Source organism: Lissotriton vulgaris, unplaced genomic scaffold (assembly GCF_964263255.1).
Source record: "Lissotriton vulgaris unplaced genomic scaffold, aLisVul1.2 SCAFFOLD_956, whole genome shotgun sequence".
Lineage (NCBI taxonomy): Eukaryota > Metazoa > Chordata > Amphibia > Caudata > Salamandridae > Lissotriton > Lissotriton vulgaris.
The window spans coordinates 579,248-602,146 of NW_028242570.1; the positions used below are offsets into that span (position 1 = coordinate 579,248).

Sequence of the window (22,899 nt, forward strand, 5' to 3'; positions counted from 1 at the left end):
GCTGGTCACTTCTTCAAGAGATTTACCATTTAGCCATATAGTCAATGGCGGGCTTGCTCGATTGCTGATCTGCATAGTCTTGGTTTCTGATGTATTGATTTCAAGATTATTGGCTGTGACATATACGTAGTCTCATTTGAGGACCTCCAGAGTCCAACTTTTGTTTGGCTCATTAGTACTACATCGTCTGCATGACAGATGGACAGATGCGAAAGAGTTAGATTTCCCAGATGCGACGAATGGGAGTTGATTGGTTAAGCAGAGGTGTTAGGTTGGACATAAACAAGTTAAAGACGTGTGGCACCAGCACACACCCCTGCTTAAGACCCTTGTTTGTGAACACTTTTCTTGAGATTCTGGACCCATCCCCCAGCTTGACTCTTATCCAGGTGTTTGAATAAAATAGCATTTTTCCTTTCAGAATTCTGTCTGGGATATTCCATACTCTTAGTTTTCTCCAGACTATTTCGAATCATGCTATCAAAGGCCGCTTTCAGAGCAATAAAGAAGGGTATAGTTTTTGCTTGTAATGTTTGCTCTTTTTTGCTACAAGGGATAGCGCTAGTATGTTTGCCATAGGCTCGGTCTGTCGCCATCATTGTAAATTGGACTGATGATTGAACTTTGCCAGCTTGGTGGAATTTGATTTAATAGCTCTATTTCTTGAAATAAAGTGGATAGTTGGCTACTCCAGAAAGCTAAGTTGTATGTGAAGCTGACAAGGGGATAATGTTAAGTCCCGGTGCGCCTTCCTTGGTGCTCCATGCTATCACGTTGCAGAGTAGATGATGATTCCCCCATGAACCTGCTGGTCAGAAAGTCGGCCCAGTCTTATTCCTGAACATTAGAGGTCAACATGTTTTTTGGCCTATTTAGATTATTTATAGTGCCCCAAAAAGTGCTTGAGTTGGTGTGCCTTGCACTAAACAATAATTTGCCCCCAAATATTTATTTTTTGTTTTTGTTGTTGTCCCATAATCTCTTTTTTTATTCTTTCCACAGTAACCGTACTTTTTCCCAAGCTGTATCGTCCGTAGTGGTTAATTTTAACCGCCTGACCGCTTTCCTTAACTCTTGTTTCAAGGAGTAAAATGTGTACAAGATTGTATGGTGTGCTTTTTTATGCTTTGGCTTTGAACCGTCGGCATCAGTAATGTTAATTTTGTAGTGCATTCCATCCAGGCGCTTGTTATATTCAGTTGCTCAGAGCAACTGGTCAGCATCAGTTGTTTGACTGTATTTTGCAGATCCTGTATGGAGTCGCTTGTCCATTTAAGTCGCTTTAGGTTGACAGTGTTTGTACTGCCAGCCAATACAGTTATTCGTTTGTGTTTTTTAAGACTTAGGTTAAACAGGATGTGTCGATAGGAAAGATCCCTCTTGGTGGTGCATTTAATTGAGTACTGTGATAATAATGGCATTAATGTTAATGTGACTACTTTAAAGGCTAAAATTGATCGTGCCTGAGCTCCATGATATGTGTATTTTGGAGGAGTGTCATCCATTGTTCTACCATTTATTATTCTCCTCCTCAAGTATTCTAAGGCTGTAAATAAGGAATGGCCTGTGCGGTGTGGTTGAGCAGTTGTTGATTGATGCTGGGGATGAATGTTTAAGTGGATCAGATCTTACCCTTAAGCATAGGAAAGTATTAAGTGGCTTTATGTGTAGAAGAGAGTGTTTCATGAAGGAAGTCCTCTTCCAGAGGTTCCTTGTGTAGCGCGACCTCATTAAATGTAGTGGCTCTATCAATAAGCTCCTGGTACAATGTGAAGTCATCAGGAGGAGATGGACAACCGAGGTATAGATCTGGGTCTGTGTTCCCTGGAGGGTCTATATCATATGCTGTTCAGGGGTCAGTTGGAGGTTGTGGTGTATCAAAAGTATCATCCCATGCCCAATGTCCACCTGTCTAAGAGTGTGGAGAACCTTAAGGTGTTACATCCAAGGGATCTCCAGCAGAGTGTGTTGGAGACAGTGAATGTGGTGGAGAGGTGGAGGTGAAGATGGTGGTGGAAATGGCAAAGGACTGGTGGCCTTGTCCACCGCCTTCTTCTGTTTGGCAGGGACCACTATATCAATAGCTTCTTCGAAAGAGACTTGTCTCTTTGATGGTGGTGGAGCCGGAACTGAAAGTTTGGCAAGAAAACGCTCTGTGTGGGGCTGGATGTGTACATCCAGTTTCTGTTGTATCTTGTGGAGAATAGGTTCTACAGGCTTGCCAGAATCAGACTTCAGAGCTGCATTAGAAGGTTTTGAAGCCCAGTAGTGTTTCTGTTTCAGCACTGATGGTCTAGTCTGAGCCTAAGATCGGGCTTTTCGGCTCAGTAATGAGTGTCGACTCGGCACGAGGTGGACGATGTCGATGGCTTCGGATGGTGTTTCGGTGCTAGGCCTGAGGGTGGGGTGCCCAAATCAGTCTTTCGGTGCTGACCATGGCCCGGAGGCAGTGGTGATCTGAGAATGCAAATGCTACTTACCAGTATGCATCTGTTCTTGGCATGTAGGGCTGCTGACATTCATATCTGTGCATAGATCGCCGCCTAGTGTTGGGTCCGGATGATTGCACATTGTTGTCCTGGAAGAGTCTTCGAAGTATCACGAGGTAGGTGGCTCCTCCCCTGGACTACAGTGCGCATGGGCATCGACTCCATCCCCAGATTGTTTTTAGCCATTGTGGCCGAGATGGAGTGAACTATGTGAGTGATGACCATGCTATGAGCATATACATGAATACTGCAGCTGCTACAGGCGCCGGGGAGGAGGGCGGGCGATATGAATGTCAGCAGCCCTACATGCCAAGAACAGATGCATACTGGTAAGTAGCATTTGCAGTTCGAGGCATGTGGGCTGCTGAATTCATATCTGTGCATAGAATACATAGCAGTCCCTCCATTATCGGCGGTCGCCCGTGCCAGCTGCAGCAGTTTGGAAAAGTGTCTTGAGAACAGCCTGACCTACAGCTGCCTGCTGTTTAGAGTGCACGTCTACACAGTAATGTTTAGTAAATGTATGTGTGGTAGACCATGTGGCTGCTCTACATATATCCTCTAAGGGGATGTTCCCAAGGAAGGCCATAGAGGCCCCCAACTTTCTGGTGGAGTGGGCTCTTGGTGGAATTGTAAGAGTGCGTTTAGCTTTTGCGTAACAGATCTGAATACATTTCACGATCCACCTAGCAATACCAGCCTTGGAAATAGCGTTACCCTTGTGGTGTGATGCAAAGGCAACGAAAAGCTGCTTAGTCTTTCTAAAATCCTTGGTCCTGTCAATGTAATACATCAGGGCCCTTTTAACGTCAAGGGTGTGGAGCATCCGCTCCGCCAGCGACTCTGGATTTTGAAAAAACACCGGCAACTCGATTGTTTGGTTTATGTGGAACTGAGACATAACCTTGGGTTGAAATTTAGGGTTAGTGCGGAGCACTACCCTGTTAGCATGGACTTGGAAAAAAGGCTCTTGGATGGTGAGGGCCTGCAACTCACTAACCCTCCGTAGCGATGTAATTGCTACTAAGAAAGCCACTTTCCAAGTCAGGAACTGAAGCTCGCAAGAGTGTAGTGGCTCAAAAGGAGGACCCATCAGCCTTGTAAGAACCACATTGAGGTTCCATTCTGGAGCTGGTGGTGTCCGTGGTGGAATGACCCTTTTGAGTCCTTCCAGAAAAGCTTTGATAGCAGGCACCTTGAAAAGTGAAAGGTGTTGTCTATTCTGGAGGTATGCGGCCATCGCAGACAGGTGAATGCGGATGGAAGTATACGCCAAATTGCATTGGTACAGATGGAACAGGTAACAGATGATGTTCTGAATGGAAGCATCCAGCGGGTTAATGTCGTGGTTCGCACAATAAATGACAAACCGCTTCCATTTAGCCGCATAACATGCTCTAGTAGTGGGCTTTCTTGCCTCCCGAATGATGTCCATGCAATCCGGGGGAAGATTGAGGTAGCCAAACTCTAGGACTTCAGGAGCCAGATCGCCAGGTTGAGCTGTTGCGGATCTGGGTGCTGAATGTCGCCATGGCTCTGCGTCAGAAGGCTGGGTGTGAGATGAAGCCTTTGATGCAGTACCACGGAAAGTTCCAGAAACGTGGTGTACCATGGTTGGCGAGCCCACGTTGGAGCAACCAGGATGAGAGTCATTGAGTGCTGCCTGAGCTTGCGCGCCACCAGCGGTATCAGAGGTGCTGGGGGAAAAGCGTACGCAAATCTGCCTGACCAGTTCATCCATATCGCATTGCCCTGCGATTGCGGGTGTGGGAACCTGGCGGCGAAGCTTTGGCATTTTGCGTTCTCCCTTGTGGCGAACAGGTCTATCTCTGGATGACCCCACCTTTGGAAGTACGGTTGGAGTACTGATGGATGTATCTCCCACTCGTGCATTTGGTGGCTGTGCCTGCTGAGCAGGTCCGCCATCTGATTGTCTTTGCCTGGGAGATGTTCTGCCATCAGGAAAATGTTCCTCTGAATGGCCCACTTCCACATGCTCTGAGCCAGATGAGACAGCTGCGGAGAGTGTGTGCCCCCCTGTTTCTGAATGTAGTACATGGCCGTCATGTTGTCCGTCCGGATCAACACGACCTTGTTGCACAGATGTACTTTGAATGCCTTTAAGGCCATGAAGATTGCCATTAGTTCCAGTACATTGATGTGCATCTTCCTTTGCTGTAGTGTCCATAGTCCCTGCACTGTGTAGTGGAGTACATGCGCTCCCCATCCCTGGAGAGAAGCGTCCGTCGTCAGGATAATCTGTGGCACAGGCTCTTGGAACGGTCGGCCCTTGCAAAGGTTTTGTGGATTCCACCAATGCAGAGAGTTGTATGCCCGACCGCTCACCAACACTAGGTCTGTTAGTTGCCCGTGAGCCTGAGTCCACTGACGTGCTAGGCACTCCTGAAGCGGACGCATATGTAACCTCGCGTGCGGGACAATGGAGATGCAGGAGGCCATCATGCCTATAAACTGCATGAACACTTTCGCTGGAAGCGAGTGCTGAGGTCTGAATCTCTGGATCAGCGTCTGAATACTGGCGACTCTCACTGAATTTGGCTGCGCAGTGGCCGCCAGAGTGTTTATTGTCGCGCCCAGATACTGCCGTATGTGGGCGGGCTGGAGATGGGATTTCGGGTAATTCAGTGAGAACCCCAGATCGTGCAAAAGATGAATGGTGCGGGACACGTGGTTGGCGCACTGTTGTTCCGACTTCGCCTGAATGAGCCAGTCGTCCAGATAGGGGTAGACGTGGATGTTTTGACGTCTTAGATGCGCCGCCACGGTCGCCAGGCACTTCGTAAAGACCCTGGGCGCTGTGGTGACCCCAAAGGGCAGAACCCTGAACTGGTAGTGCTGGTTTTGAATGGTGAACCTTAGGTACTTCCTGTGTGAAGGATGCAGGGGAATGTGAAAGTATGCATCCTTGAGATCCAGAGTAGCTAGGAAGTCCCCTTGCCGAAGCAGCGGGAGAACCTGCTGCAACGTGAGCATATGGAAATGTTCTGACAGAATGTACCAGTTGAGGGGCCTGAGGTCCAGGATGGGCCTGAGGGGTCCGTCCTTTTTGGGAATTAGAAAGTAAACCCCTGTTCCCCTTACTTGCAGTGGAACGAGCTCTATTGCCCCTTTTTGCAGCATGACTTGGACTTCCTGCTGCAACAAGTGCAAGTGCTCGCCGGACATAGGACGGTTTCTTGGGGGTATGTTTGGTGGAGTGGAAGTGAGTTCCAGACAATAACCGTATTGGATAAGAGATTTGACCCACCTGTCCGTGGTGATGGATTTCCACGCGGGCAGGAACTGCTGGAGTCTCCCCCCGACTGGTGTTGTGTGGTCGGGGGGCAGTGACAAGGCGTCACTGTTTGCTGGCGGTGGAGGACCTGGAGCTGTTATTTCCACGTCCTCTGCCTTTGACGTTGTTGCCCCGGTAACCACCTCTACCCTTGTTGGTGTATGAGGATTGGGTGTTGCTTTTATAGTATTGCGTGGATTGTGACGCTTGACCCCTTGAGGTGCCTCTGTTATTGGAGCGGCGAAAGGAACCACCCCGAAACTGCTGGGACTGTAGGGCACCCATAGATTTAGCAGTGTCCGTGTCTTTTTTCATTTTTTCAAGGGTTGCATCCACTTCTGGCCCAAACAGGTGGTCTGGATTAACTGTTTGGTTTAAGATGGTAGTCTGAATGTCTGGTTTAAAGCCAGATATTCTAAGCCATGCATGCCTACGCAGTAGCACGCTAGTGTTTATAGCTCTGGAGGCGGTATCAGCCACGTCCAGAGCGCACTTAATTGAAGCATTGGTGATAAGCTTCCCCTCCTGAATCAACATTTCAGCTCCCTCCTTGTACTGATCAGGTAAGTGCTGTAGAAGGGTTTCTAGGGTGTCATAGTGTGCCCTATCGTAGCGTGCAAGTAGCGCTTGCGTGTTGGAAATGCGCCACATATTAGCTGCCTGCGCAGCAATACGTTTCCCTGAAGCTTCAAAGACCTTCGATTCTTTGTCTGGGGGAGGAGCATCACCCGTGGTCTGTGAGTTTGCCCGCTTACGTGCGTTGGAGGCAACCAAAGAGTCCAGTGGCAACTGTCCCTTGATGTACTTTGGATCAGTGGGCGCTGCCTTGTATTTTTTGTCAATACGAGGATTGATGACTCTTGCCCGGGTGGGCTCCCTGAAAACCTCAGGCGCATGCTTTAGCACTCCTTTGAGCATTGGCAATGTCTTGACAGTCTTTTCAGCCACTGAGAAAGTGTCAAAAAGAAAATCGACATCCACTGGGTCAGCATGGAGGTCGACATCATGATTGTCCGCAGCTCTTTCAATTAGAGCGTTGAAGGCTGCAGAGTCCTCTGTTGGGGAAGTTTTTGCAGCAAAAAGCTGCGGCTCGTGTCCTGACTGAGGGTCCTCAGGGTCGCCCCCAGCAGACCATGGCTCATTGACATCCTCTGGATCCGAGTACGCTGGATAAGTATACTCCTCCTCCTCGTCCCCATCACTCTCCCCAGCGTTAGAGTGAGTGGGTGAGAGCTCCAGACCTTGTGGAGATGCAGGCTCCATAGGGGCAGATGCACCCGCAGAGTCCAACTTCTTTTTAAGGGGAATGTGGAAATGCTCCAACACAGGCTCCGGGGTGATCTTCCTTTTAAGGAGAGAGAGCTTGCCTGTGTTGGCGTCGATGACAACCTCTCAACGCTCCTCGTCCGCTAGTGGCTGGTGCCGTGGCTTCGGCACTACCAAGGATGCCTTCGGCGTAGAAACCAGCTTCAAGGGCACCCCGGCTCCATGTTGCGGAGCGAAAGCCTTCAGCGCCGTTTTTGGCGGCAGCGTGAAGTGAATCGGCGTCTGCGCCTTCGCCGGTTTCTGTGGAGGCTTCGGCGTCACATCCCTCGGCTCGAGAGCCACTGCCTCCTTCCGAATACGCTGAAGGGACTCCGTGACCTTCTTGGTGAGTGAGGGGGAGGGCCGGACCGGCTCGAGAGAGTCCTCCGAGTCCGGATTCGGGTCGGCGACCAAAGCCGCAGTCTTCGGAGCCGACACAGCACCTCCCTTTGCTTTGTCGACCGGGATCGGTGCAGCCAGAGACTTGGGGTCGTCCTGACGCTTCTTCGAGGCCTTCTTATGGTCATCGACCTTCTTGGCGTCGACGCGGCTCTTCAGAGCGTCGACCAGCTTCGGCGCCGACGCAGCCGCGTCGGGCGTTTTCGCCTTCGGCTTCGACACGGGGGTCTTCGGATCGGCCATTTTGGCGTGGCTTTTGAGCTCGGCGGCCATCTTGGATTTCTTCGGCGCCGAGGCCTCTGGAGCCTTTGATCCAACCAGTGCGACTTGCACATTCGGTTTCGATACAGATGGTGCTGACCCCGATGGCTTCACTTTTGGTTTCTGTACCGGGAGTGGCGCATCACCAATGTCCGTGGCCGGGCCCGGATGCGGGGCCGTGGGACGAGTATTGAGGTCTTGGGTAAGGCCCGAAGGCGATCCCTCGACCTGGGCCTTATGCTGGGGTTCGGCCCCGGAGTCAGTATGAGGATGCTCCTCTTCCGAGCTGTCCTCTACGGTGGCAATGGCCCTGTCGTCGTCCCCTACCTCCTCGACGACTTCCTCGAACTCTTCGTCTCCCGCGTCGTAGTCTTCCTCGCCCTCCGACGCCGGGTTAGAGTCCGAAACATTCAGGATGGTGTCGTCTTCAACATATTCTTCAAAGATGTTTGCTGGTGGGGGTGCCGATAACTGGGCCTGCAGTCTTGCGGCCCGACGTAGCTTGAGAGTCTTCTTCGACCGGAACTTGGAGCAGGCCATACACTTGGCCTCGTCGTGGTCCGGCGACAAGCATCTGTTGCACACTGGGTGCACGTCGATGTGCGAATACTTTGAGGCACACACTGGGCACCTCTTAAATGGACTTCGTTCCATGTTGAAGTAGTCTGGAGCGTCGTGTAGGCCCGTCCGCGCCGACAGCACGCGGAAGGGCAGCAAGTGTTCGGAGCCGATGAATAAACCAACCCGAACGATAGACAATACCGACGCGAGTCCTAAAGACCTTTTGGTCTCAAGTAAAGAAAGTTAAACAACCATCGATTCCGACAGAGGGAACCGAAACACATCCGAACCCAATGGCGGAAAAAAACAATCTGGGGATGGAGTCGATGCCCATGCGCACTGTAGTCCAGGGGAGGAGCCACCTATCTCGTGATACTTCGAAGACTCTTCCAGGACAACAATGTGCAATCATCCGGACCCAACACTAGGCGGCGATCTATGCGCAGATATGAATTCAGCAGCCCACATGCCTCGAACCAATATACTACTGGCTGGCAGCAATTCATACCCGGACAACGTCGGGACAGGCTGCTAGTAAATAAGTAAAATACAAAAAATGTATATTGTCCCTTCAATGAACAGGGTTCTCCTTTTTCATACATAAGTTCACTAACTTCTCTTTCTCCCACTAGAATCATATTCTCTTCCTCTTATATGCTTCTGCAAATCTCTTTTTCAACAGACATGGGCTGCAGACCATGCCTTCAACATGATAGCTTATACGGAGCTACCTTCCTCGGAAAATACATAATACTGAACTTTATGCAGCTTCTAGAAAAAAACCCTAGACTTGAATCTTTACCCAATAAGCCTATCTTATCTGTACTTGCACTGGTCTGTCTTCATTAACAATCGCCCACTTTGGTGGTATAATCTGCACTTTACAAGTGATAGTCAAACCAGTGCACGTCAGAGAATTATATTGGTGTCAAAATCAATTCAAGTTATAGGACTGATACTGATTTCATCACCGGCACAAGTCACACCATAAGTACATATGTCTGTGCCAATGAATGTCTCAACAGTTACTGATGTGAGTATTAATGCATGTTATTTAAGAAATATTTATCCCAGCACCAATGCATGTCACAGGGAAGAAAATCATGTCAACAACAATGCAAGTTACCAAGATGGATGCCAATGTCAGAGCTAACTGATCCCTGGAAATGTCTTTTTGACATATTGGTTTATATGCAGTCTTGTTTCCCAAGTGCTTCCTTACATTTTTACGGGATAATTTCCTGACATCATGCACGTGCTTGACGTTTCCTTCATGCCTGGTAGTCCCAACAGCAATAGAGTCGCCACAAACCTCTGAAGCAACATAGGTGTCCACTTTAAATCCAAGATCCTTTAAAACTAAATAGCCTGAAACAGAAGACCAGATAATATACGTTGTTTCAAATATCATCAGAAACCAATGCCTTTTCCCTGCATTCTCTGCACATCTGGTCCTGCTCAGATCAATCAGTTATTCTCTCCATACTTCCCTCCCATGCTCTCATCTTTTCTCTGCAAACTTGTCCTTAGCCCTTGCTCTCATGCTTTTACCTTTCTTTGTCCCTTCTCTCATGATATTACCTGTAAACTTTTCCATACCACCATTTCATGCTTCGCTCTGCTCTTCATGACTTTATGTCTCTCTAAAATTTTCTGTCCTTCACCCTCAGCTGCTTCCTGGATATGCCTTATTGCGCAGACAGCTATATGATAATAACTACTGCCGAAGTAAATCTCAAATCTCTCCATCTGCTCCTTGCTTTTTAATTTTTATTTTACAAAAAACTGAAGGACTCACCAGTTGCTATTCCATCAAAAAGGGATAAGACACGTATTGGCTGACGTTTTTCAACTGGGACTACTGGATAACTCTGGAGAGCTTCCTACAGAAAACATAAAAATGAACTTTCAAAGCATTCATTGGAACTGTGTAATTAAACATGCAAAATAAAAGGTAGAAAAGCAAAGGAACGGGTAGCTTCTAAAATATCTTCAGTTTAGTTCCTCCATCTCTTCCCAACGCCACATTGACAAGCTATCAGAAAATGTGCATATTATCATCTGATGCTCTAAGAACCTACCCAGGAAGCAATGCATCCACTGATTTCAGGGACTGGGCTTGGAGAAGCTAAGTGTAGAAATAGTGAGAATGGAGATATAATGAGAGCACCTACATAGACAGATAGGAAGAGGAATCAAGCAAAACACGGTGAGCCTGGACGTAGGCCCTAAACATATGGTAGAGATGAAACAAGGGCAGCAATGCTAGTAAATTAGGCACTAGTGAGGAAGTTTGTGCAAATGTGAAGTAGGCAGATTTCTTACTATATTTGTCTGAACAATTAAATGCATACAAAGCACTACTGGGACAATCTGAGCAGGAGACAAACAAAGATGTAGGGAGGTGGCTGAATTATATAGGTGTTTCATTGACTGTAGTAGTGCTAGTTTATCAGCAGCGAGCAGAAAATATAAAGAGTAGTCGCATGGTTAATCCCAGGGAGTACTGACTGAGATGGTCCTTTTACAGCTTTTATATAGCAAATAAGCAAAGTGAAGCCGAAACAACAGCAGGAGGACAAGCCGTAGAGGAAAGCAAAAAAGCAATATCGTTTCCAAACAGAGAGTGAAATTCTCGCCACTTCTCTCGTTAGTCTGTTTCAGAACAATCCTGCAATGGCCGCCAATTAACCAAAATACCAATGACAGAGGAGTGACATCATGTGGCCTTAAACACCCTGAGATTACCAAGTCTCCTATTTGCTGCTGAGGTGCTAGGGTAAAGAGTGGAAACTACTGAGAGCATTAGTAGAACCCTATTTGCTTTCCAATCCTGCCACTGTCTTCATGCCCCCTGAGACGAGGAGCAACAAGGAAAATGTTGGGGTACTAAAGGGTAATCTGCCTTTACCCTAACATGAAACTTGTTCGGATACTTCAAAGAGGGAATTGTCTATAGACACAGGAAGTAGTTTAGCTTCAGCCAGACAACAAAATAGGGCAATAGCAACTCTTTTACTTTGATTTACCAAGTATGCTGTTGGCATTTTCCTTGTATTCTGTTAGTTCCCATTAACCAGCCAGGCCATGAGACATCATGACAAGAGTAAGGAGATGTAGAAACACCAGCTTATCATGCCTGCCAAACCTATTCTAACCTTTTTTAAGTTAACTGAACAAGGTCACCATGGCCCAAATGTACTGAAGACCTTGGATCAATTGTGATAAGATATTTGTGTCGAGATATGAGGCACATCCTTTGGCAATTTCAGAGATAGGGGAGTTCCCAGTTGTCATTTAAAATCTTGCAATTACAACTTTTTGCTAAAATCAGCTTGCATATCATCCACATAGTGCTTCATAACTAGTTAATAAAATGAGGTGGTAGCACCATATTTGTGCTACTGTTACCAGGTTGTATTACTAGCCCATTTACCAGCAAGTATAAGTGTGAGGGCTGTAATTAGGAATATTCCGTGGGACCCAATAGTGCTGTCAATTACTGCACATTTTAACTGGATGTTGGGCTCTTTTTTGTTCACAAATCCTCACTGCTTTGAGAATGTGCAATTTATGATCAGCAAAGACAGTGGTAGTACCGGGTGTGGTAATACCGGGTGCGGTAATACCATTTAGTGTCATTTGTAAATGTGACAAATGGTATTACCACTGAATACTATGCATTTATATCCCTCTGACCTACTGTAAGGAGCGACTAAATGTTGTCATAGTCGATAGATATGACAAAGTAAACTTACATAGTCAGATCTGCCTTACACTTTACCTTCAATGGATTACTGCTTGAACTATTAATCTTTTGTATTGTCTAAAATGTGTGTTTCCTACTGTTCCCACACCATGCTTCCCTAGTTCCTCCTTTTCAACAGTATCCTCACATATTCTTGTCTTCGGTCACTCGTGAAGAACTCCTGCAATTTTACATTCCAGTCTCTATGGCGGTGCAGTGCCCCATGGCACCTCTGGGACACACACATGTAGCAGTTCCATGGCTCTTGTTCTTTGGCATGTTCTGATGTGCCTGGCCCAACAATGCTCTCCAAACATTCCACACAAAAACACCTGCAAAACAGAAAGTGTTGATCTTCCATTAAAGATTTGACTCGAGTGAGGCGTGGTCCATAATTACAAGAGCTGCCTAGCTCATAGGCATTATCACGTTTCTCTTTTTCTCAAGCAAAAGCCCGTAGGGCCCTCATTTATGAGAAGCTCTGCGGATAAATATGAGCCTGAAAAAAGCTTGCTAACCCTCACAAAGACAGAGCTCAGTATCAGCAGAGGAAAGTGAACTGTATGTTAAAGCGATAAAGCAATCAACTATTAAAATGTAGCAAATCCTCCCGCAAAAACAGAGGGATAAGTTAAGAAATATGGCGCCACATGTACGCAGCTTTAGATTTGCAATTTCCTAATATCTCATTTTTGAGATTCGATATTAGGAAATCTCAAACAGCTTTGTATACTCATCTAATCCAGAAAGAGTAGTCCTGCAGTTCAGCACATGCATGAACAGTATTGCGCAGTGGATACAACTGAACTCTCTTAAACTTAACTCCGATAAAAGGGAGGTGCTAATGTTTGATAACAACAATACCTTATGGAAGTCCACCTGGTGGCCATCGAATCTTGGTATGCTATCAATTCCAGTACAGAAGGCAAGAAATCTGGGTGTCATTTTTGACAACAGATTCACCTTCATAGAACATTCAAATCAGGTGACCTCTTCCTGCTTCTTTATGTTGAAAACCTTAAAAAAGAGTTACCATTTTTACCATTAGAGCATAGGAAAGCAGTAATCATTGCCTTGGTAATATTAAAAATTGATTACTGCAATGCACTATTTGTAGGGTGCCAAGTACTTCTTCACAATAAACTTCAAATTCTTCAAAACGCGGCAGCGGGAGTTCTGCTGAATCTACCAAAATTCTGCCCAGTTTCCAATTCCATTAGGGAACTTTACAGGCTTCAATTTAGGGCGCGTATTCATTTCAAAGCGCTCTGTTGGGTTCACAAAAGGCTACATCAAGATCGTCCAATGTTCTTGCAGTACTAGTACTGTCAATAAAGTACAAGTACCCAAAATAAGAAAAACCTACTGGGGTGGGAGAAGCTTTACCTATACGGCAGCAAAATGGTGGACTTTACTGCCAAAATATCTACGACCTCAATCGAACCTTTTGAAATTTAGGAAGGATTTAAAAACCTGGCTTTTTTCTTTAGACTAACGGGCATGTACTCATTAAAAGTCTGGACTGCTGCTGTATTTGATTATTGACAATGCTTAGGGTCCATGTCACTAGAGCTAAGACGCCTACTTTGGTATAAGCATACTTTACAAATTCTTTAACTTAACATACACCAGTGTTTTTTACACTGTTCGCGATTCCCAGTGGTTCGCAATCGACCTACCTTATTAATATTTATGAGGTAGGTCGCAAAAACACCGGGATTGTGGCCTGCTGGGAATAGCAGACCACTGTGTCTGTATTTGCTTTTAAATAAAGCAACTTTTTTAAAAATTCAGCCTGTTTCCCTTAAAGGAAAACAGGATGTGTTTCAAAAATAAAAATTAAAAGTATTCTTTTAATTTTTTTAAGAGTAGGCAGTAGTTCGTGGGACCACTCCCTGCTCTTAAAGTACGAGTTACTTACCTTCGGTAACGATGTATCTGGTAGAGACGATTCTAGCCGCAGATTCCTTCACGTAGAATTATCCCCAGGCGTGAGACTGGACCTGGAAAGTTTTTGCCACAGCATCCCTGCGCGCCGGGGACGGGGCGAATCCACGCGACTCCGCCCAGGCGTCAACCGCGTACGTGATGTCAGCGAGGTCACATAAGACCCACCCCGGCGTGCCTACGTCAGTTTTCTTTGGAGAACTTTTCTGCACCATAACGCGGAGCCACTAGACAAAAAACTGTGGGAGCATGGGAACAGTGTGAGAAAGAGTAGAAAAAAAGAGAGTGGAGACAATCAACACCATAAGGAACAGTGCAACACTGCAGTGTCCAAAGGCAGGGGCAGAAGAAAGAACAGAGCAGAGCTCTGAGCAGCCACCCTGCCAGTACATAAACAGCCTTGCCCCGGAGACAAGGAACATGCGTAAAAAGTCATGATACATGTAACAGGCCTACTACCCCATCCAGAAACAAAAAAGGGGAGCCAGACCCAAGACAGACAGGACCAACAAAACTCCAAGCCAACCCAGCATAGAGGGCAACCACCCCCCAAGAACAAGGCATGGCCAGATGACCCCTTTTCGGAGGTTAGCAGAGGGGCAAGGACCCTCAGCAGCAAGAGGAGGGGAAGGGAGGGGCGGGAAGGACAGAGATTTAAAGCAAACCCCCCCAAACCTGGAGTAGCCAGAGCAGCGGGGCACAGGAGCACCATAACCCCATCCTCCAAGGAACCAAGAGGAGGAATGAACCGCAACCAGACCGAGCCACCCGTCAAGAGCAAAAGAACGCACTTACAAGAGACACAGCGCCCACCGGGAGGCGAGTACCGAAGACCAACCCAAGGGTCCTCGCAGAACGGGGAGGAAAGGCGGGCTGTGAAGGAATCTGCGGCTAGAATTGTCTCTACCAGAAACATCGTTACCGAAGGTAAGTAACTCGTACATCTGATAGAGACTACTTGCCGCAGATTCCTTCATGTAGAATAGATACCCTAGCAATACCCACGGGGAAGGAGGGCCTGCGAAAGGACCCCACCAGTCTGGACAGAACAGAAGGTCCCACAGGGGATCAGATCTGCGGGCCAGATAAGCAACCTCACCCCCGCCAGGCAAGAGGAACCACCACATGGAGAACACCACCGACTCCAGAGCGTGTAGGAGGAAGAAAGAAGACTGAAGAGGCCCGTACCCTCACAGCAGAGGAACCAAGGGCAAGGGTAGAGAGGTTGAAGCCCCTCACTCCCTTACAAGGCAACAGAGCTTCAATCCAATGCCAAGACAGGAAGAGGAGGAAGAAGAAGCCCAGAGGGCCCAATGAAATGAGGGAAAGTAAGGCGAGCCCTTTCCAGATGGAAGGCAACAGGCCAGCCAGAATAGCGCCAACAGTCATAAGCTGCCAGAAGCAAGAAGAAAAGCCCGGGCCCCAAAAAGACCGGGCAGTCTACGTCTGACAAGGAAGCACTCAGAATCACCCCAGCCCTCAGGACAGTGGCAGGAAGGTGAGAAAAAGCCCGGCCACACCACTACGAGGGGCCGCGCGCACGACCTCAAGAAGCAAAATCAACATACAGAAACGCCATGGAGAACCGGCACCTGAAGGCGACCTGTACTTCCTAGCAGAGCGCAAGCTATATAACAGCTACCACTGCCCCACATAGGGTACGTTAAGTCCCAAGACATGGGAACCCTCTTTGGAAGAACTTCTGCAGCAGAGGAAAAACAAAAGAGCCATGGGAAAAAATGTCCCTGCGAAGGCTTGACATGCAGCCCAAGCAAAGCAGAAGGCCTAATCTCAGGGCCAAGTCTGCACAACAACTCCAGCGAAACACACACACACATGTACAACAAAGGGCCGTCCAGTAGCCAACAACGCCAAAGTCCTAAGGGAGGACTCAATGGCCAGAAAACACACTCCACAGCCAGAACAATCGGCCTAAGTAGGCCCAGACCCAGCCCAACCCAGCAGTCACTGAGGAGGAGAAGGAGGATAAGGCGGAGGATGAGGGAGCCCCGCCAAGAACCTCTGGATGGCGGAATCAGCCGGGGCATGGAACAACAGGCTGCCATCAAACGGAAGGTCAATGAGTCGCTCCCGAATATTCTCGGGGAAAACTCCGTCCCGAAGCCAGGCATGGCGACTGAGAGCGACTGAGGAAGCCATGGCCCGGCCCAGCACCTCTGAGATGTCCAGAGAGGAGTGGAGAACAAACGCCCCTAGCTCCCGGCCATCGACAGCATGATGCTGTAAGTCCACCTGGACAGTCTCCTGGGAGGCTGCGGATCTCAGAGACTCAGCCGAGTCCCACAAACAAGAGAAGGCCCTAGCCAACACACACAAAGTGTTAAGAGCCCGGAGGGCAGCGATGGTCGAGGCGAACATGTTGCGCCCCCAAGAGTCCAGCCAGCGGGCCTCCCTGGACGGCGGAGTCAACAGTGGCAGCAGAGAGGGAAAGGCGGGCCGCAAAAGTGGATTTGCCGCAGAGGGGTGAAGGGAAAGACACGCCGGGTCAAGAGGAGCCGGAATATGCCGGTGCAGAAGGTGCTGAGGCACCGGATCCCCTGAGGCGGGACGCCTCCAATCCCCCGTCAGGGAAGAAAGGACCGAACACTCAAAGGGAAGTAAGAACTCCCTCCCACCAGAGCCCTGGTGGAGAACCTTCAAGAGATGGTCTGCTGGAAAGTGAGCAACCGGGTCACCCATGTGCAGAATGCCCATGGTCGTGGACACAGCGTGAGCAAAGGCTGCACCCGCCTCTGTGGGGCCCCGCAGTGGAGAAAGCAGCTCCTCCGTGGGCGACGGCTGCTAACTAAGGCGGCCGTCCCCGAAGCCAAGAGGGACGGGCAAGGGCCAGACCTGGAAGTCAGAAGGAACCGAAGAGTGAGGGACCTGCCGCTCCTCCGGCAAACACCTCTGCCTTAGAAATGGCGGGGAGCCGCCCTTCTACGCCGCTGGTGAAAAAGAGACCACAAGGCGACCAGTCTCCGGGGAGGACGACACCAGGATACAGTCTGCCTCTGGAGAAGAAGGAGCGTCCTAAGACGAATCCGCAGCACGACCAATCTGCAGAGCCGTAGAGTCCACCGCCTGAGGCAGGATGTCGACACCATCCGGCGTTGCCAGACAGGGTTCCTCCAAGCCAGACCGCGCCGGGGACAGGAGTGGAACCGGAGCCGAAGAGGCCTCGGGGTGGCGCTGGACCGACGCCGAACCGACCGCCGCCGAGGCAGCCGCCTGTGTGGAGGAACGATAAGGGGCTGGGGAGTGGCACAAAGCCCTCCTCCAGCCACGGCCCAAAATGTAGCGGAGGTCGCCCGGCAACCCATGTAGCGGCGTCAAGGAGGATTCAACCTCCGACGAGTCAGCTGCCCGTGGGGAGGGACGAGAGGGGCCCGGAGAGGGACCAGAGGTTCCCACCCAGCCTCGACCCGGAACAGGACGAGGAGGGTCCACCGACCCCTGTGGCTCTGCACGGTCCAGCTGCAGCTGGGGCCGTAGCGGCGTCACCTTGGCCTTAGACAGGACCACCTTGTTAAAGGACCGAGAGGGGCTCGGGATGTGACCCGAGCCACGGTGACCTCCAGCGACACCACAGGGACTCCCGTGGGAGTTTGCGGCGAGGCAGAGGTGCCGTGGTCTGAAGGAGGGACCCCCGAGGGGCCTCACCCCAACAGTACTACATCCTCCAAGCCTGGATCCGAACCAGCCGGCGCTGGGGCCGCCGCTGCAGAGGGCCCAGCGCAAGGCAAGGGATCCGCTGCTGCCCCAGGAGGGGAAGGAGGAGGAGACGCCAGCGAGGCCTGCAAAGCCGCTGCGTATGTCTCCATCTGGACTCTCGACGCCCCAACACCGGGAAACGGTGGATAGGACGACACACAGGCTGCAACACCCGCAGAGAGCCCATGCCCCCGGCAAGCCGTAAACCAGCCACCGGGGACAAACTGCAACACTTACCCACTGGGGAGCGATGCTCACGTGACATCGGAGAAGGGCGAGGATGACGACAACGGCCGTGGGTAGTTTCATCCGGCGCTCTAGCCGCGACTTCGGCTTCAACTGTTGGCACGCCTCACAGTCAGTCGTGCTGTGATCATTCCCCAAACACCACATACAAATGAGGTGAGGGTCCGTCGCCGACATAAGACGCCCACACGACGTGCAAGTCTTGAAGTCCAAAGGCATTCGCACACTGTTCCACCAAAGAAGAGACAATGGGGAGAAAAAAGGGCCCCAAACAGGCCCGTAGCAAGCCCGGATCCTCGTTACATGCGGAAAAGGAAAAAACTGACGTAGGCGCGCCAGGGTGGGTCTTACGTGACCTCGCTGACGTCACGTACGCGGACGTCGCCTGGGCAGAGTTGCGTAGTGTCGCTCCGCCCCCGGCGCGCAGGGAATGCTGTGGCAAATAGTTTCCGGATCAAGTCTCACGCCTGGGGATAATTCTACGTGTAGGAATCTGCGGCTAGTAGTCTCTATCAGATAAATGTTTTCGCATGCATTCACAAAGAGGAAGGGCTTCCTTGGGGACACCTTCCTGTTTGCAAATGAGCTAGCACCAAACTGAAATCGGTGTTGAAAAGCGAATGTTTTGCGACAGCATTTTGGTCACAAAACATTTGTACATAGCATTGCGAGTCTCTATTAGGAAGGGACGCCCTTAACACGCCCCCTCCTAATATCAAGTCACTAACCCATTTTGCGATTCGGTAATAGGTTACTAAATCGCAAAATAGTGTTTTGTACATAGGAAAATGCTTTATGTTGGTTGCAAACGGCCCAATTCACAGAATCAGGCAGTTTGCGACCAAAAACAGCTACGAACATGTGGCCCATAATATCCCGTTAAAGAATCCATGCTTACTGTACAAACAACAACAATATTTTGAAATGCATGCGTGTCTGTGGTAGTTACCGTTGTTTTTTATTTACTTTATTTTGTTATTAATAATGGTATATGTCCTAAACAAGAATACACTCAACTCAAATAATACTGATTTAAGAGAGTAATAAATGGAATGGCATTGACAATAATGGACTTGCTTGTATTTACTAAAAGTCATATTTATGTAGTCTAGAAGGAATGGAAAGACTCCTATGGCCAATGTTAAAGGGATACACCTACCTGTGGCAGCTAGCATTGCTGCAAAGAAGAAGCTCTATTCCCTCACAGCAAACTGAACAGTACGATTGATACCCGTCCTCATCATACATGAAGCAGTACTCCAGGAATCGCTCCTAACAAAGAAGGAAGAAAAGTTTAGTAAAAATTGTGACATTGGACAGCATTAACTCTTGCAAACAAGGAAAAAAACAATGATTTACCAAAATCATGGTCTTAGCCAAAGGTTATCCAGTGTGCTGAAACTTGCTGCTGCCAAGGGAAGCCTGTGCTCCAACAAAACATCAGAGTAGCCAAGAAGAACTCGGGTATGCTCAAAGTGTTCAAAAGGTAGAAGGAGAGAGATCTTCCTTGAATCATTGTGTTCACCCCCCCCCCCCCTTCATGTGGTGCATTAACAATTGGGATGAGCATACATGGGATTACTGTTTATCCTAGTCCTATTCTTTTACTGTCAGATTGTTCAACCGACTCAGTTTTAGTTAATGTCATTTGTAACCCCCCATGAGCACTGGCCCTTTTTCTTCTGTTACACTGTGTGTCTTATTTAGTCTGTAAGCACTGTTTTTTTTTTAATGAGGTTCTCCTACTGCAGGCACGACATGCTTTCCTGCAACACTTAGAGCGCCATGCACACTTTCACTTTCCAAGCAGCCCGGGGCAATGGCGGCCGCTTCTTTAAAATAAAATAGGTCTCGTAATTACAAGACTTTGCGCTATTGCCATTGTAAATGACAATGCATTTTATTTATGTATTAATTATCAAAACAGATAAATAAAAGGCATAGTCATTTCAATATCACAAATGCGAGACCTATTGCATTGCAAATGCTTGTTTTTCTTCTTCACTGTCGTCCTTGTTGAACCTCTTGCCATTTGTAGGTATGTTTTACTATGGCACACACACTTCAAACAAACCCTTTCTTCCTTTGAAATGGATGTTTATTGTTACAACAGATTTTATCTGCTTCAACTGTGATAACAGTTGTTATCTTTTTCCAAATGTATTTTCAACAAGACGTGGACACAATTGAAATGTGATAGGAATTTTTGCAAAATGTCATATTTGTTTTTTTTCACACATGGGGAGATTAACTGATTTGCTCAGAATCACAGCAGTGTTGTGCTGAGACCAAACAAGCAATGGCAAAGCCAACAGGCCTCGCCTTTTAGACTATTGGCTCTACCATTGCCAGTGAAGTAGTGTGGCTCACTGGTTAGAGGCGGCAGACCCGAGAGCAGAGGACGGCCCGGGACCAGGGTTCGATTCCCGGCGCGGCAGGTTTCTGGACCAGGGTCAGCGGACTCGATAATTCTCTCGCCTCGGTGCCCACTCTGATCAGCGATCACACTCGGCAACTCTGGGCCTTAGCTTGCCTCATCTTCACTAACGGCCCCACCAGACCGCCGGGGATGCCTGGTCTCACCCTGGAGATACCCATTAAGGGACCATCTCTCAGGGAAGCCAGGAAGGGTTTCGCAGCGGTCGAAGCGCCTTGGGACCCTACGGGTAAGTAGTGCGCTATATAAATGCCTATACATTTACATTTACATTTATATTTGTTCTTGCCGTACAGCATGGGCATTGCTGACTATGGAAATGATTTGTAGCCATGCTGTATGACTGTGTGGCTGCTGTGCAGCATGGTTAAAAATTATAAAAAAGAACTATGATGCACCCAGCACTAATGCACTTTAAAAAAAAAAAAGCACATTAGCCCTAACTGCGTCATAGCACTTTTTAAAATGAGTTTTAGCCACACTGCAAAGCATCCGCGCTGCTGTATAGCATACCTACATAACATTGCCAAAGCCAATAGTTTTCATAGGTGAGAATTATTGGTTTTGCCACTGCTTGTTTTCTATTTAGGCTCTCTTCTCTCACCTTTCACCGTAAGAGTTTAAGTAGCGGCTTTAACCAACAGCTGGATACCCAGAATCTGTAAACTTTAAATCGGTGAACTGAATCCATAATAAGCTCGCGATTTGTAATTCTATAAAATAAAGAGATTTGTTTTCACATTAAGTTTAAATTTCATGAAGTCCTCCAAACGTTCACGACTCACAAGGTAAGGAATTCTAAGTTCTGGGTCTTTGCAGTATTAAGGCATTTCCCCACCTCATGGATTTTCAGTAGTATGGATCACCAGTTTCTTGCATCCTGTATATTGCAAAAATCCAGGAGGGTTAGCCTAGTGATTTGGGCTGAAGTTTTTGTTGATTGCGATAACTATTTCGAAGGCAAAGGGCCAGATTTGGAGTTTGATGGACAGGTTAGAGCGTGGTACCTAAAGAAAGTACACCTGCCGCTCTCTTTTGTAAATTCTATAAAGCAGCTTTTTAAACAGCTCCAGGTACATAACGTTACCGTAGTCCCCTCTCATTCAATAACGGCTTTTGCCAACATGAAACTTTCTCATTCCATTCATATTCTGAACCCTTTCTTCATGTAAGCTCTGTTCTATCCCATTCACACCATCTATCCTTTATCAACTGAGGGTCTTTATTTTACTATAGAAGCTTCTACACTTTTTGGCTGCCCCCCATCTCCCCCCCCCCCAACTTTCTCCACGCAAGATCAATGTAGGTTGAGCCTTCAAGCTCCCTCACCATTCTCTTTCTCTCGGCCCTCTCTACTTTAGAGCATTCCGGTACTCCATTTACCATTCTTCCCATTTGGGTTCACTCGGCTCAACATTCTGGCTTCCTCCTTTTGTTCTTTCTTCTTCATGCATTCAGGCTTCATTATTTCTTTGTTTGTGATCTATGCTTACTCTATCGGGGCTCACTGGACTTTCCATGCAGACTCTCTCTAGCCTTCTTTCGGTGCGAGGGTTGTGGCCCAACTCTTACAGTATGCCACAACGTTTTCTGCAATCTCAAAACTCTTTGTTTTTTCCAAGTCCTAAACCACTGACTCTTCCATTATGTTTCTAGTTTCTTATGTATAACATTCCCATTCTGATGCTGAGCCATCATGTGAATATTTATATAGTGCTAAAAACATACTCTTGTAGCCTCATGTAAGAAATTGGATTACATTAAGGAACAACCTGATTGTCCACCCGGTGCTCTCTGGTAAAATCAATATAGAAGCTGGGAATGCTTGTCTGATCCAGCCAGTCGAGTCTCTCCTCCTCCTTAGAGAGATGAGGTGGATCACCGAATGCCAGAAGCATGATGGTCTGACTGATTTGAAAAGGAGCCACAACCTGCGGAAGGAAGAAGGCTATAGTTCGCAAAAACAGTTTGTCTGGGTAGAAAATGGTTTAGGCGGCTTGACAGACAGGGCCTGTAATTCGTTATCCCAACTCGCCAATGTTATGGTGATTAGAAAGGTTTTTTTGAGAGTACGTAGCTGAAATCTTATCCTAATTGCAGGTGTATTTATTTATTTATTCAAAGTTTTATATAGCGCGAACAGGATCCTTACAGATATCAGAGCGCTTCACAAAGACAGGGAGGGGCAATAGGAGTAAACAGAGATAATGGGAACAGTATAATAGTCAGTGACATGGTAATAACATGGATGATAAAAACAAACATAAAACCAATCCATATATGATCAGGTAAATAACATGGTAACATGGTAATAACATGGTAATAACATGGTAAGTAACATGGTAATAACATGGATGATAAAAACAAACATAAAACCAATCCATATATGATAAGGTAAGGGAGTAGTATAGAGCAGCACAGGTCATTGATCCGACTACAATGGCGTACAGGTGGATCAGTAAACCAACGTGTATCATATCTTGGTCGGTAGTAAGAG

The 22,899-nt window shown here is 47.9% G+C and overlaps 1 protein-coding gene across 4 annotated transcripts in view; it reads right to left on the reverse strand.

Annotated features, from left to right (window-relative positions):
• Window positions 1–22,899, reverse strand: part of DNMT3B (DNA methyltransferase 3 beta) — a 371,865-nt gene that overhangs the window by 163,507 nt on the left and 185,459 nt on the right. For all 4 annotated transcript variants that reach the window (XM_086948367.1, XM_086948364.1, XM_086948366.1 and 1 more), the window contains 4 exons: window positions 19,125–19,237; window positions 12,207–12,390; window positions 10,109–10,193; window positions 9,533–9,678 (listed from right to left, as the gene is read on the reverse strand). In XM_086948367.1, coding sequence (XP_086804493.1) covers window positions 9,533–9,678; window positions 10,109–10,193; window positions 12,207–12,390; window positions 19,125–19,237 — 528 coding nt within the window. The remainder of the gene's footprint in view (window positions 1–9,532; window positions 9,679–10,108; window positions 10,194–12,206; window positions 12,391–19,124; window positions 19,238–22,899) is intronic.